Consider the following 16,771-nt stretch of genomic DNA (forward strand, 5'->3'; position numbering starts at 1 on the left):
GTCAGCCTTCCTGCTCCTCTGATGCTGCTTGGCCTGCTGTGTTCATCCAGCTCTACACCTTGTTATCTCAGATTCTCCAGCATCTGCAGTTCCTACTGTCTCTTCTCCCTGGAAGCAAGATTTTAGTAATAAGTTAGTATTCCAGATCATTTTAGTGAATTCTATATATATTCCATAAAACTATTTTTCTCACAGAACTAAATGTTCAGAATGATTTACAAGTGCCTTTTCAACTCAGTCTTATTAAATGGCAAGATGAAATGTGAGACTAACAAGTAGTAAATCATCATTAAGTACTGGCAAGAAGGACTTTATTGTGGTTGGTAAAGGCTTTCTTAAACACCAGAACTAAGCACAGCTACAACCACAACAACAGGAAACAAGACTGATTCAAATCAGAGTCATCATTTAGATACAATCAAAAAGTAATGGATAAAATTGGCCACTCAACCTCACAAATCTTATCCTTCACTTAGAACTAAGACAACAGGCACAGGAACACATGTAGGCCACTCAGTAACCCTTCGAGTCTGCTGTGCCGTTCAATGAGATCGTGGCTAATTTGACAATCCTCAACTCCACTTTCCTGCCTTTGCCCCATAACCCTTGTTTCCCTTACTGATTAAAAATCTGCCTCTGTCAGTCTTGAATATACTTAACGATCAACTTCTACAGCCTTCTGCAGTAAAGAATTCCACAGATTCACTATCCTTTGGGTGAAGAAAGCCTTCCTCATCTCTGTCCTAAATAGGTGAGCCTTACTCTGAGATGATACCCTCTAGTCCTAGACACTCCTGCAAGGGGAGGCAACCTTTCCACATTTGATTTATTATTGTCACATGTACCCAAATACAGTGAAGAGTATTGTCTGTGCGCTTTCCAGGCAAATTGTAGCTTACATAAGTGCGTGAGGGTAATAGAACAGAATGCAGAATACAATGTTACGGCTACGGAGAAGGTGCAGAGAAAGGTTAACTCTGATATATGAGAGGACCGTTCCTAAGTCTGATAACCGCGGGAAAGAAGCGGTTCTTGTATCTGTTGGTATATGTTTTCAAACTTCTGTATCTTCTGCCTCATGGAAGAGGGTAAAAGGGAATATAACTGGGGTGGGAGGGGTGTTTGTTTATGTTGGCTGCTTTCCTGAGGCAGCTGGAAGTGCAGACAGAGTCAATGGAAGGAAGGCTGGTTTTCATGACAGACTGGGCTGTGTTCACAACTCTGTGTAATTTCTTGTGGTGTTGGGCAGAGTAGTTGCCATATCAAGCTGTGATGCATCTGGATAGGATGCTTTCTATGGTGCATCTATTAAAATTGTTAAGGGGTCATTGTGAACGTGCCGAATTTCCTTCCAAGGAAGTAGAGGCGATGATATGTTTTCTTAATTGTAGCATTGATGTGAATGGACCAGGACAGCTTGTTGGTGATATTTACTCTTAGGAAATAGAAGGTCTTGACCAACTCCACCTCAGCACCATTGATACAGACAGGGGCATGTCCTCCACTTGGCTTCCTGAAATCGATGACCAGCTCCTTCATTTTTCTGACACTGAAAGAGAGAGATTGCTGCCTTTACACCATGCCACTAAGCTGTCCATCTCCTTCCTTTACTCTGTTTCATCATTGTTTGAGATCCAACTCACTACAGTGGTGTCATCAGCAAATTTGTAAATGGAGTTAGAGCTGAATTTGGCCACACAGTTGTGTATGCAGAAGGAGTATTTAAGGGGCTGAGTACACAGCCCGGTAGGGCATTGGTGTTGAAGATTATTATGGAGGAGGTGTTGTTGCTTACCCTTACTGAGTGCACTCTGTGGGTCAGAAAGTCGAGGATCTGGTTGCAGTGGCGGAGCAGAGCCCTAGGTCTCAGAGTTTGGAGATGGGTTGATAGAATTATGGTGTTGAAGGCGATGCTGTAGTCAATAAATAGGAGTCTTAAGTAGGTGTCCTTGTTATCCACATGTTCCAGGGATGACTGTAGAGCCAAGGAGATGGCATCTGTTGTGGACCAATAGTGGATTAAGGCAATCTGGGAGGCTGGAGTTGATGTGTACCATTACTAACCACTCGAAGCATTTCATAATGGTGGTAGTCATTGAGGCACATTACTTGGTTTTCCTTTAGCACCCGGATGATAGTGGTCTTCTCGAAGCAGGCGGGAACCTTCCATTGTAGTAAGAAGAGTTAAAGATGTTGGAAAATCATCATGCCAGCTGGTCCCTGCGGGATCTGAGTGCACAGCCAGGCACTTCATCTGGGCCATTTGCTTTCCATGGGTTCGTCCTCAAGAAGGTCAGTCTGACAAGTGCAGCGGTGATCATGGGTACAGGTGCACCTGAGGTTGTTGGGGTAGGTGACATCATTTCACCCACCTTCTGTTCGAAGCAAGCATAGAATGCATTGAGCTCTATTAGACTGTGCTTTGTAGCCTGTTATATCATGTAAACCTTGCCACAGTTGACTGTGTTTGTGTAGTTGGTCTGGGACTCTTGTTTAGTCTGGTATTGTTCCTTGGCATTCCTGATGGTTTTGCAAAGATTGTACCTGGATTTCCTGTATAGGTCAGGGTTCTTGAATATGGACCAATCCATCGACTCCAAGCAGTCATGTAGGAGCTTGTCCGTTACCTCACACCAGCATTGTACAGTTTTTTGTGCCAGATCCTCACACTTCAGTTTCTGCTTGTAAGCCGGGAGAAGGAGCACAGCTTCATGGCCTAATTTACCAAAATGTGGGCGGGGGTTAGGGCAGTAGGCGTCTTTGATGACTGTGTAGCAATGGTTCAGGGTGTTTCGACCTCTAGTGGGACAGGAGGCATGTTGCTGGTATCTTAGTAGCACATTCTTGAGGTTGACATGGTTGAAGTCACCAGTTACAATGAACAAGGCTGCAGGGTATTCTGTCTCCAGTCTATTTACAGTGGTTTATATTTCATCATGTGTACTTTTCACTTCCACACGCGGTGGGATCTAAACTCCTGTGGCGGGTAATAGGGACAGCACTTCACTGTTAGATATTCTAGGCCTGGGGAGCAGTAACTCACCAAGGTCATCACATCCAAGCACCAAGAGGTGTTGATTGGAGGCACAGTGCTCCATCCTATGTCTTGTCAGAGGATGCCATGCAGTCCATCGGGTGGATTGAGAAGCCCTCAGATTGTATGGCACAGTCAGGTGAAGCAGGAGTGAGTCATATCTCTGCAAAATACAGCACACAGCAGTCTCTCAGTTCCCTTTGATAGGTGAGTCCAGCTTGTTTTCAATGGCTTGGATATTTGCCAGGAGTATGCTGGGGAAGGGGAACTTGAAACTGTGTTGTTTCAGGCTCACCTGCAGGCCAGCGTGTCTCCCACATTTCCTGGGTAAGGTGTCCAGGAGTCGGAATGGACTGTCTGCCATTCCAGAAGGTAAGTGGGTGTGTCCAGTAGGGTCCTGGTTGCAGCCTTGAGCTCTCTAGGGCGTCTTGTTCTCCATTTGGTCGGACCACGACGTTGGATCTCCATGTGATCAGGTAGGGCGCTGGGTCTATATCAGGTCAACTCCATGGAATTGGGTCACTGATCAACATCCAGGGCTGGCCTTCAAGAAGGCTGTAAGTGGCTGGTCACTTTGTTGTCATGCCCACCCTGTCAAGCACCCTAAGAATCTTGGATGTTTCAATAAGGTGCCTCTCATTCTTCTAAACTCCCAATAAATATATGGACAATCTACTCAACCTCGCCACATAAAACAGTCCCTTTATGTCAACAATTAAGGAACCTTCTCTAGACTGCCTCTAGTGTCAATATATTTTTCCTTAGGTAAGGGGCCCAAAACTGTTCACAGTATTCCAGCTGAGGTCTGATTGGTGTTTTGCATAGTTTTAGCAAGAGTTCTGTGTTTTCATACTTCATTCTCTTTGAAATAATGGCTTTGGATATAGCAAAGGCCCTTTCTCAGGTGCCTTTCAATTAATTTATTTTTTACAAATTGCAATTTGTATGCTTGGGAAATAGAATACCTTCTATTTCAAGTGACCTGTGTCCAATATCAAATACTTCCAGGCATGTAGCACGGTTAGAAGCAGACTAAAAGTTCCTCCACTTTCAAGCAACATTGTGCCTTAATTTCAGAAGGGTAATCCAAATTTTTGAGAACATTTTTTCCACCCATTTCCCTGCATTAGGCAGTCTTTAGGAGTGAGATTGCCAAATTAGTATCTGCTATCTGTTGTAGACTTATATCCCAGTGATTGAGACGAGTTCAGGTCTTGTCACATTACGATCCATGTGGCCTCCAGACAACAAACAACAATCTGAGCTGCGTTAAAACCCAAATCTCAAAGGGAAATAACCAAGAATGATCAGCTAGCATTCTGGGGGAAAGACTGTATTGACTTGAGGAGAGCAGAATTTTGATTGTTGGTGGCTTCGCTCCTAGGAATGCGGCTGGATAATTATTTTTGTTATGGGCATTACCACAATCAATTAGGACAGAAGGTGTCAAATTGCTTATGTTTTATTTCCAGTTAAATCAAAGGTTAGGGAAAAGATCCATCTGTTTCATGAAACAAACGAAGGATTTTAACATTCCTGGTGAAATGTCACTGCTGCAGATTTTCAATGGGAACTGTCCAAAAGTGGCATAATAATGTTACTCTATTTATAATGACATTCCACTTGTGTGGGATATAAAATAATGCGTGAGTCTCATGCTCTCTGATCTTTCCTAAAACAGCAATGAAGCTCCTTTTGTCCACAGATGTAAACATTGAATGATTTTGTGTAACTAGTACTTAATTCCCGAACATTGAATTCCATGATGCATTGACTGTCTACCCATACTAACATTTTGTCAAATTCAAGCTGCTACCATCTTGAACCAGTTACCCTAATAATACAACATTCAAATCTGTGGATGCTGAACAAAACAAAAAAACCCAGAAAGTACGAGACCAACTCAGCATCTGTGAAGAGAGAAACAAAAGCTAATATTTTGAGTCAAATGTAACTTTTCTTTGGAACTGCTTTGAATCTGTTCTCAATACAAACTGGTTAACACTATCCATGTTTGCGTTGGAATAAGAGAAAACTAGAATAAAACAAAGCACTGCAGGTGCTGGAGGTCTGCAACAAACAAAAACAGAAATTGCTGGAAAAACTCAGTGGGTCTGTCAGCATCTGTGAAGAGAAAACAGAATCAATGTTTCAAGTTCAGTGACTCTTCTTCAGAACTGAAATAGACTTGTATTTATACAGTGCCTCTTATGATCTCAAGACAGTCAAAGCACTTTACAAGATGTACTTTTGACATGTAGTCATTGTTTAACACAGGAAAAGTAGCACAATATTTACACATGGCAAGCTCCGACATTAAAAGATTGCAGTTTGTTTTTGTGCTGTGGATCTAGGGATAAATATTAGCCTGGCCACCAGGGGTAACTCACTTAACTCTCCTTTGAAGTAATGTCACGTGAGTGTTTATGTCCATAAGTGGACACCTGATTAAACATTTCATCCAAAAACCAACACTTCTGACAGTACATTCTGTAATGTACTAGAATGCAGCTTTGCTTTTTGGGACTTGAATTCCTATAGCGTTCTTATAGCTGAGAATGCGATAACTGATCAGAATGGAGGGTCTGTTAGGTCATCTTTTGTCCTATTAGAAAAAAATTAGGAAAGAACGAAATAAATGCATTCATCTTTAATTATTTTTATGTTCATGCCCATATTAGTTTTATTCTGAATTTCTTCAGTTATAATTTCCTTACCTCTTTCTCTTACATTATGCAATCTGAATCACACCCCATAATAAAATCGTAGCCAAGTAAATTTGTAATGTTTATTATTGTGATGTCCACTGTCTCTTTGTACTGTATCCTGAAGGTTGGCTGTTCATCACAGACATTATGACAAGATGCTGTAGTCATGAAAACCACTAAAGCTCAGTTTAACATGATTTGGATGTGAGATTCAATAATTGACATTATCTCCCAGTCATCGTTTTACATTATTGTCAGTTTCCATGATGAAGTCATCCTTGCTTACAATCTTGCAGTAATAAAGAGCTGTGAACATTTGCAATGTATTCCTAATTTCTTTAATTTAGTGCTGGAATCATGTCACCAATTTTATTTAAGGGATTTGAATGGTATATTATTGGAATTAAATTGACTGTAAAAGATTGCAGCTGATAGTGACATTTATCTGGATGTAGATAGAATTATGAGACTATTGATTAGCAGAGTTTGAATTTGTTAATTATAGGATATAGCAATCATGCTACTCTATATATGCATAGGAATTACAAAAGAAAATCATTTTGAGATAAAATATAATTTATTGTGCTACAAAAAAAGTAAAGAGATCTTTTTTCTCTGTTAAACAGCTTACAATCCAAGAATCATTTCTGCAAAGACAGATGTATCTCCGAAAACCATCACAACAACAGAGATAATGACCACCCCAGCTGTGCCAAGCTCTCCACAGTTTATTGGGCAAGGAAACACTGACAACATCATTCCTGTTTACTGTTCTATCCTGGCCGCAGTGGTAGTGGGACTAGTGGCCTATGTGGCTTTCAAACGGTTGGTGTTTTCAGTAACTCCATTTTTAATGATACGTGTATAGTTGACAAGTGATGTAATGTAGGTCACTAATTTGCAATGAATGGGGATTATGTGCCAAAACTGGGTTATACAGCACAGTGCAATCTACAACTTTGCATTTGAAATTGTAATTTGCTTAATGTTGATTTAATTATGGATTAGCATTTCAAAAGTCATGCTGTTTATTCACTTCCTTCACTTTCTGTTAAGTAGTATTATTTACTTCTCTCATAATTTGACTGTTTGTCTTCTGACGGTGGCTTGATGCTTTATTCATTGCAGCTGTTTCCCACTGTCTTCCTGTTGCCCTTTCTATGGCCATAACTCTATTTAGACACCTCTCTCAATCATCTTGTGCTTATATTTATCATAGCAGAGGGTCATGAAAAAACTGTTCAGTTGTGCACACTTGCTTTGATTTTTTTTTTGTTACATTCACTCTCATATACCTGACCTTCTCCTTCATTAATTTCAGAATTTTCACACACAGACCTCTTTCTGGGTCCTGAAAGGTGACCTTGGAAGTATTGGTAGAGGGCCAAAGTTATTAATTCTGGCTCAGAATAATATTAACAGATTATATTTAATAAAACACCTTTAAAATGTTTTTCTAAGATGCTCGCAGAAGCATTATCAAAAAGAAAATGATGTTGGCCCACATGAGGAGATATTAGGACAAATAACCAAAAGTTTGTTCAGGATATAGGTCTTAAGAAGGACAAGAGGTATTGAGAGATGGACATATCCAAGGAGTGATTTCCTGAGGTTAGTGCTTCAGCAGCTAAAGACGTGGCCGCCAATTGTTGTCAATAATAGCCACCACATTCTCAACGGCAACTAGGAATGGGCATTAGGTGCTGGCCCAATTAGCAAAGTCCACTGACTTTGTGAAAATCCACTCTTTACCTCAGGGTCACGTATGATGCCAAGCTGAGTTCAGACTCAGGCAGTCCCCTTGATAGTGATGGTCTCTGTGATAAGGAGAAGGGTTTGCAGCAAGAACCAAAGACTTTGATTGGTTATGGACAGCCTTCCCACCATTTCCTTTAAAGACATTCTGTTCCTAATTTAGTGACAAGAGTTTTGGGAACGGGCTGGAGCTGAAAGCCATTCTCTTGTCCTTGCTACAGAACCCTTTGTACAGAAACCCCCACAAATACAAATTGTCTTCAAAGCTTAGTCATCTTGGCTGGATTCATCTTTGTTGCTCTTTGTACTTTCCCTCGAAATGAATTGGTTGCACAGTTTCCCAGCTTAAATTTTGGCTCATATTGCATTTCCTTACATGGATAAGTCCTCTCCCTTATGCATTTCCTTCAATGTAACTCGTCACTTCTCTCTTTTCCTCTCTTGTGCAATGAAGTTGATGTTAAAGTTCCTCAGCTCATTGTGGTGTGTGGCTGGTTTTCCTTAGATGGAACAGCTGTAAGCAAAACAAGCAAGGAGCCAATAACAGAACAGTAAACCAGACGCCATCTCCAGAGGGTGAGAAGCTGCACAATGATAGTGGAATCTCAGTAGACAGTCAGAGTCTACAGGAGCAACAGCAGAAACTACAACAGCAACAACAGCAGCAACAACAGCAGCAACAACAGAACCAAGGTAGGTCATGGATATTTAGTCATGAATTCTATATTCTAATGACACACTATCATCACCAAGTGAAAAAATGATTTCTAAATCCCTGTTTTACTCACACTCCATCAAAATGTAGTAGCTTGGTGTACAGAGACAGATCATTCACATCTCTTCTGGTTCTTTGAAAGTTGTACTTAGTCCCACCACCTCTTTTTCTTAAAGGAAAAGGAGGCATCAAAAGAGAGATTCCAATTAATTCAAATTGTGCACCTATAAGTTCATAGATATTTAAGTAGTCAAGCTTGTTGCCCATGAGCATAAAATAATTTTGATATTAGTGTAGATATCCTATGCAGGGTACACTATTCTGAAATTATGCCAAGAAATTTGGCTCTCCTTTTGCTAATAGGAAGTAATAGTCATGAAATTAATGCATGTCCACGTTTCAAAGGATGTATCTATTGGAGCTTATTATAAATTGTACCTTTATGGATTTTAAAATGTAATTGTTAACATTTTACATCAGCATTGCTGAGTAACCACATCTATCTCAAGGCTAGCCATGCTTCAGGAATTTTTCTAAGCAATTGATAGAATTATCAGCTCATATTTGCAGCTTGCTGAGCAGTGTATGGAACGAGCTGTCAGAGGAAATGGTGGAGGCTGGGAAAATTGCAACATTTAAAAGGCATCTGGATGGGTATGTGAATAGGAAGGTTTAGAGGGAAATGGGCCAAATGCTGGCACACGTCACTAGATCAGTTTAGGATATCTGCTCAGTACGGATAAGTTGGACCAACGAGTCTGTTTCCGGTCTTTATAACTTTATGACTCTACATGCCCAACTCAGTTAAATTGGCACAGATGGATGAATTTAGCCTGGCAACATTTATAAACACCTCAACATTGGCATACGATTGAATGTTAGATTTGGTGAGAACAATAAAATTAAGAAACTAAGGTACTTATTTATATATATCAGTTCTTTTAATACATGTTTATAGGATCCAGTCTGTTCTTCACAAATTGAAAACCTCTGAATCTCTGAAACATAAAAAATTTACCCACTTAATTTTACAAGTTAAAGTAAGCCTAATTGAAAAATCAGGCTGAATGTGTCAGTAAGAGAGAGTAGCAAGAGAGTGTCGAAAAGGTACTGGAGAGATACTCTTGCTAACTCATGAATTAAATTCTGGGAAAGAGAGTCCCTTGGGCACTTTCCTGACTTGCTAACAATGATGGCCCTTAAGTCACCAATTAATGGCTATTTAAGGGACTCAACCCACCACCTCCCTGAGTACCTGCCCTCTTGGTTAGGTGAGAAAGGTGGCTAGCATCCTAACTGAGAAACCAGGGCAACCTGCTGACTGGATGGACAGATACTTCAATTACCCCAATCTGGAGGCAAATTGGGACATGGATAGGGGACAAAGGTAAGACACCTCTGAAAGACACCCCTGCCCTTGTGCCAAGCTTGCCACAACACTGACCCTCCACCAAAAAACTCAGAAAGTCTTCTCTTTGCTTGACGCTCCAAGGAATAGGGCTTGGCTGGTGATTCTTAGGACCCAAAAGCCTCAGGAGACCTGTGACACTAGTGTCAAGGTCCTGAAAGGCAAAGCACTAGTGGATTTCTCAGCGTCTCTGTTAGTAAGCTCATTGGCAGTGAAGGGATATGTTTTCTCAGTGTTAGGGGTGCCCATTAGTTACCATTGAACACATCCACCCCCATACCTTTCAAAAAAAGTCAGGAACACTTGCCCAATTGATTTCTTGGTTTCAAATTAAGACCATGACAACAAAGTACATGTGTACAATCTCTTTAATGTAGTAAAACCTCTTGAAGTGTTTCGCAGAAAAGATATGAAACAAAAGCCACCATCTAAAATGATTTTACTGACATCTCAATCATGATCTAACATCCACCAGAAATTATGAACCAAATTTCTCGGAAAATCCTTGGTTTATTATTAACCAAAACCATGCCTTTTGAGTGTTGAGAAATGTCAAACTCAATTCAGTTCGTCAGAATGTATCTGGTTGATCAAAGTGAACTATATAAGCATGGTGGAGTGAACGTAAAAGATAACCTGCTATATTTATGCCTCCATCCCATTTGATCTGGCCTTTCGCAAATATGTTTAAATGAAAATAATGGGGCACAGGTCCTTCGGTGGAGATGTTGGCATTCACAAAATAAAAGCTGAATATATTTCAGGTGAAGAATGGGATGGACAACTAGGAAAAATAAGCATGAAGACTGCAAGGTAAATTCACTGATGCTCTACTCCTGGCAACGGTTGTACTCTAAGGGAGTTTCTGCCATTGGGGTTACATCACTGTTCTATTCCAACACACAAAGATTCAATTGATTTCATATTTTATAATATCTGACGCAATTTGCAGCTAGCTGTCTGCTGGGCACATGGGATGAGGAAATTAACTCATGAAGGCAGTTTGGAACATGCTTGAGCCTGAGCTGCTGGGGAGGTGTTGCCTTTATTACTGGTGGTGTCGCTAAGGAAGGCAGTTGATGAAGGATGTATGAAATATGTGGTGAAGTTTTACTGTTAAGTCTGCTTGCAGTTGATTAAAAAATATTTTTTAGAAGTTCTACTGCTGTGAGTGGAAACTAGGTAGTGGGTTGTCGAAATACAGTTTGTTGAGCATTGAAAATATGATTAAATAGGGGCTCTTACATGTGGATCAGCACTTTATATTTAACTACCTGGGTCAGGAGTCCAGTCCTGTGGCAATTCAACAATTGAAATCGATCGAGTGAAATTACATGTATGCATTTTTATTATTTATTTGGATTGAGTTTGAGACCTTTGTATCAGAACAGACAGGTTCCATGGTTACAAAAGTTCATTATAGATTTTTTGAAAATCAACCTGTGCAGGTGGGACTTGAACCCAGGCATTCTGATCCAGGGTTTGGGAGACTGCCACTGTGCCAGAAGAGCCTTAAGAGTTCATTATAATTGATAAATCTTCTGTTCAAAAATAGAATCAGCATGATCAGACATTGTAATACCAGAACACAATGGTCACATTACAAGTTTGAATTGAAAATGCATTCCTAAAATGATTCCCCCTGTGGTAGCTGTCAAGATCTTTTTTGGAAACTAGTCCCTTCTGGTCAATCAATTCAAGATTATACATCATCTGATTTTAAATTGCTAATAAAAGACAGATGTTCCTATTGAGTTGTAAATCCTACAGCTCAGACTAAGTTGGCCTGTGGTTAGCTTTTCCTGTTGTTAGTATCTAGCACTGGCTTTACCACCAATTGTATCCTGAATAGTAACCTGTGCAACTATTCATGTTCACAGTTGGCTGGTTTCAGAAATCCACACCTTCTGTTGCTAGATATCTTTAGAGCTTTTGAAGATGACAGGATGGTTTATAAAGGAAGCAACCAGCAACTTTCCTGACTGTCTGCAAATTGATTATTGGATGTCAACAGCAAGAAATGTATAAGTAGAAATAAATTTTATGCCCATTAAACTACTGTTTAATAACAATTGGATGTCTCTCAATAATTGTATTGTCATTTAATGCCACCCAATTAAGTCTCGATGTAAACAAGATACAATTTTTCCACAAAAATACAATCATCTAATTGACCTAATTGCTGGCATCATTTTGATCACTGCATTTGATTAAGAGCAACTGCTTCTTCAATGCATGAGTTGGTAGCTGTTTAAAAGTTACTGAAATAAAATCAAGATATTTCAGTTGGGGTGAAAATCCTATTTAAATAAAAGTAAGAGGGTAGAGTTGCCACTGCCCTACTGGACCATTGGGCTGTTCTCCTATTGGAGAGAAAACACTTGTGGTGGTTTAACCTGAGGGTCACCACACCTCAGATGAGGGACAGGTTGAGAAGGAGAGTCCTTCATGATAATCTCAGCCAGCACAGGAGTTGAACTCATGCGGTTAGTATCACTCTGCATTGCAAACCAGCCATTCAGTTAACTGTACTAACCGATGCCCCCTAAATACAGGTATTCACAGTTTAAAGGAATTTCTCATACCACAGTTTCATTTTAGTATGGTTTGTAACATAACTTAGCTGTCAATACTTCCCCCATTTTTATATTCACCCAAGTGCCAAGAATTGTAATTCTACATGCTCATTCTGTTTTTTTAAAGACCTCATTGTTTCAGTTGTTGCTTTCTCCAAACTCTTTGCTCCCTTCCCAGCTCTCTTCCTGTCTTGGCCACCTCACTCCCTCCCACTGGCCATCTCTCCTTACCCCCTTGTTGGCTGCTACTTGCTCACTTGCCTCACTGAACCCTGTCACTTGCTTCTGCTCACTGCCTCCCTCCTGCATCTGTCCTGAGCTCTTGCTGTGAGTGAGGACTATGGAGGGCGATGGTGAGAAGGAAGCAGCGAGGGAGTCAGGTGATGGTCAGTGAATGGAAGGCAGTAAAGTTGAGAAAGCAAATGACAGGGGGCAAATACATCAAGATAAACAGAGCAAGAGGGTGAAAAGCAGGCAAGTAGAAAGATGCTGTTTTGTCCAGTAAGGTTCATGAAAACCAATAGGTTTTTAGTATAAAAATTACAGGTCAGGAATAACCCACCCTTATCACATGCTTTTTTGGAAAGCATTAAGGCGCTAGACAAGGGATAGCTATGTGCAAAGAGAAAAGTTTGCTTTCTTGTTCATAATAGATCATGGCTAAGCTAAACGGACCTTTAAGATATGCCAACATTTGTGGCTGATATGATTGTGGCTTCAACTTTATTTTCCTGCCAGCACCTCCAGAACACAAATCTAACTCAGTCTTGAATATATTCAATGAGCCTGATCTCTGTGGTCCTATTGAAAGCAGAGAAACCCCTTCATCTCAGTCATAAGTGGGAGTCCCTATACTTTTGAACACTTCTATGTTTTCCTATGAGGGGGAGCATTCTCTCAACTTTCAACCTGTCAAACTTCCTCAGAATCCTTTTGATTTCAATGGGGTCACCTTCTCATTCTTTTAAATTTCAATGGGTGTGGCCCCATTTGGTCAACTTTTCCAGATATGATAAACGGTTCATCCCTGGAATTGAGCAAGTGAACTTTTCCTGAATTGCTTTCAGTATAAGCAATGCTCTTCTCACGTAAGGACAGCAAAACTGTACACAACACTCTCAGTGCAGTCTCACCAACGCCCTGTACAGAACCAGCAAGACTTGCTCACATTGTTTTATTCCATACTTTCGTTGTCTGTACATATTCAACAATTTAAACCTTTTTAAAATAGAACAAGCTAAAGTGTACTCTCTCTCTGGCTATGAGTAGTTCTACCAGTGGCATTATGGTAATGTCAGTGGAGCAGTAATCCAAAGGCCCAGACTAATGCCCAGGACATGGGTTAAAATTTTAGTACTGCAACTGGTGGGACATTAAGAAAAACTGGAATTTTGAAACCTGGTTCACTAAGTCACTTTAGGGAATGGAAATAGTTGTACTCATACACTTGCCATGTAACTCCAGATACTGAGCAATGTGGTTGCTTCCTCATTGCTCTCTGAAATGGCTTATCATGCCACCCAGATCAAGAGTAATTAGGGATAGACAACAAATGCTGGCCTTGCCAGAGAGTTTGACATCCCATTAAAGAATAAGGGGCATGGTGGCTCAGTGGTTAGCACTGCTGCTTCACAGCACCAGGGACCCGGGTTTGATTTCACCCTTGGGCAACTATCTGTGTAGAGTTTCCACATTTTCCCATGTGTCTGTGTGGATTTCCTCTGGGTGCTCCAGTTTCCTCCCAATGTCCAAAGATGTGCACATTAGGTGGATTGGCCACACCAAGATGCACATGGTATCCAGGGATGTGGAGGCTAGGTAGGTTAGCCATGAGGAATGCAGGGTTTCAGGGATAGGGTTGGGGGTGGATCTGGGTGGGATGTTCTTCAGCAGGTCAGTGTGGACTCAATGGGCCAAATGGCCTGCTTCCACACTGTAGGGATTCTATGATTCTATGAGTAAAAAAAGAAAAGTGTAAATCCCTATCTCAGCAGGGACCTGCACTGGTGTATGGTCATGTTTTATATTCTGGTGTTTGGTGTGTTTACGGTACTGCATCTTAGATACAAGGAAAAGGAGAACAATGCGCTTGCCTGTAAATTGTGACATGAAATGGCAGCATTCAGTGATCTGAATTTCCAAGAGCCATGCAATGAAAATAAATTTCTTCATATTACTGCTGCCTCTCCGTTGTTCTGCAGTGGAGGAAGAGTGGCCAGCTTTTCTTGCCCTTGTGTTGATATTTTCTTCCACACATGGGCACACTCCTTTAAAAAATCTTTCAATATTCTGGGTGTGATCAAGCATTTCATAATCTAGAAATCCAGTTGCCTCATCCCCTGAATGTTTGCGCAGCTGGTGACATTTATGTCCTGGAAAGAATTATTTTAACCAAGTAAGAAAAAAAATGTATCCAAGCTCAATTTTTCAGTCCCCGAGCCCAGGCAAGTGCATATGCCATCAAATTTTAAAATTTCAGGAAAGACACAGCCTTCAGAAAGTCTTGAGGAACTTGAATTGAGTTTCTAAGTCGGCTCTAAGGAATAAGTGCCAAATGGTGTCCATTAACATAGGGAAGGAAGACTAAGAACAAAGAAACATTGAAAATATGAGAGTATGCACCAAGAATGAGAAATATTAACGTGAATAATTATTATCTTTAAACATCTATCCATTAAAAAGAGAAGCAAAATACTGCAGATACTAGACATTTGACACAAACACAGAGAATGCTGGAGAAACTCAGTAGGTCTGGCAGCACCTGTGGAGAGAGAAACCAAGCTAACATTTTGAGTCTAATGTGACGAAGATTCATACTGAACTTGAAAAATTAACTCGATTTCACCCTCCACAGATGCTGAGTTTCTCCGGTATTCTGGGATTGTTATCCATTGAAAGGTTTTGGTTGCATTAAGACTGTAAGTTAATGGTTCTAGTGCAGTATGCACTGTAGCTCAATGTTCCTTAAGACTTTCACCTACCTATTTTAGTGCTTGATTACTGTGAAGAACAGACCAAAATGAATGAACTCCTCGATTGTTTGACACAGAATTTTCGGAGTTGGTATGTTGATCCAATGTAATATGATCACCTGCATTAATGTATAGATCTTCTTTCTGCATTTAAGCTCTGTAAAAAATCTCTGTTATGGAAATTGCCTAAGTATTAGTTCACTTTAGAAATTGAAATATTACGAGAAAACTCCATTTTGTTTATAATATTTTAATGATGTTAATAGATAGTTTGGACTAATGGCAAAGAAGATCAGGCCACTCCAGAATCATCATCAAAGCCTGTATTGAGTGCATTGAAAATTCCAAATGTTTCCTTTGGAATGTAGGGAATTACATTTCATAATTCCATTCATTCATGATTAGGGCCACTGGTATCGGATGACTAAATCTTTCAAATTGTATTTTTATTACATGGAATTACAACATTTTCCAGGATTTTTGCAGGTATTTTGGGGATCATAATGTCTTCTATCTTTCTGTGAATGCTGCAAATCATTGGCTTTGGTCATGAGAGTTTATTCGGTTGAAATTCCTGAAAACGTCGATAGTATAGCAGAGATTAACATTAATCTCATTTTAAGAGACATGCCATCTTCTATTTATCAACTTCCAGAATAATTACTTAAAGTATTGAATTTAGATGGCCCTGCACATTACACAGTATTTAGCTTATGCCGCATGGAATAGTTCTTGGCAAAAATATTTTTAAAATCTATGCTTTGGAATTCATGGGGACCGCTGTCAGCACTGGTTTGATGTAATAGAATCTACATCTGCCTACAGCTGAGAATGCAGATCTCACCCCAACCTATGGAAAGTAAATCATTTAAGGTCTAATCTGTAAGCATTATAGCCATCTAAACCAATCTGCTTGGTCATGGGCAGGTCCATTCAGGACTCCAACACTCTTACACACATAATGGGCTGAAGAAATGTGGGAGCTAGGTTTATTGTTAACACTGAATTCACAAGTATTTACAGCTCATCAATTCCTCTTTATTGGATATTGTTCATTCTCAGTTTGACACATTTGGCAACATTATCTGCAACATATACTCGAAATTCACATTCCAATAGCGAAAGAAGGGGAGCCTTCAATTGTCAGAGGCTCCATCTCTCAGATTGATCATGAATTTGAGACCATATTCTGTCTGTTGTAAGAGTACCATTTAATCAAAGCTCTTTTGGAAACAATCACTTAACTTCACCAAAAACAATCACACTCATCATTAATCTTATTGTGCAGCGCTATTGGATGTTCATTGAGGCTAGCACATTAAAAAAATGCACTTTGTACATTAAGACCAAACAGCTTTTCTACTCCACTTTGGATAGTAAACACCTCTACAAAACCATTTCACATTCCAAGATTGAAGAAGAGATAACACAGTGTGGAGCTGGAGGAACACAGCAGGCCAGGCAGCATGAGAGGAACAGGAAAGTTGACGTTTTGGATCAGGGCCCTTCTTCAGAAATGGGGAAGGGGAAGGGGGCTCTGATATGAGTCAGTAATAGCCGGTAGATAGTGGAGCGGATAGGTGGGAGAGAAGACGGACAGGTC

At 40.2% G+C, this 16,771-nt stretch overlaps 1 protein-coding gene across 1 annotated transcript in view; it reads left to right on the plus strand.

Moving 5' to 3' along the window:
• The window catches only part of ngfrb (nerve growth factor receptor b), a 152,362-nt gene that overhangs the window by 117,348 nt on the left and 18,243 nt on the right, over positions 1-16,771 (plus strand). The window contains exons 4-5 of the mRNA XM_020526767.2: positions 6,369-6,567; positions 8,003-8,190. Coding sequence (XP_020382356.1) covers positions 6,369-6,567; positions 8,003-8,190 — 387 coding nt within the window. The remainder of the gene's footprint in view (positions 1-6,368; positions 6,568-8,002; positions 8,191-16,771) is intronic.

This window comes from Rhincodon typus, chromosome 30, assembly GCF_021869965.1.
Source record: "Rhincodon typus isolate 14 chromosome 30, sRhiTyp1.1, whole genome shotgun sequence".
Lineage (NCBI taxonomy): Eukaryota > Metazoa > Chordata > Chondrichthyes > Orectolobiformes > Rhincodontidae > Rhincodon > Rhincodon typus.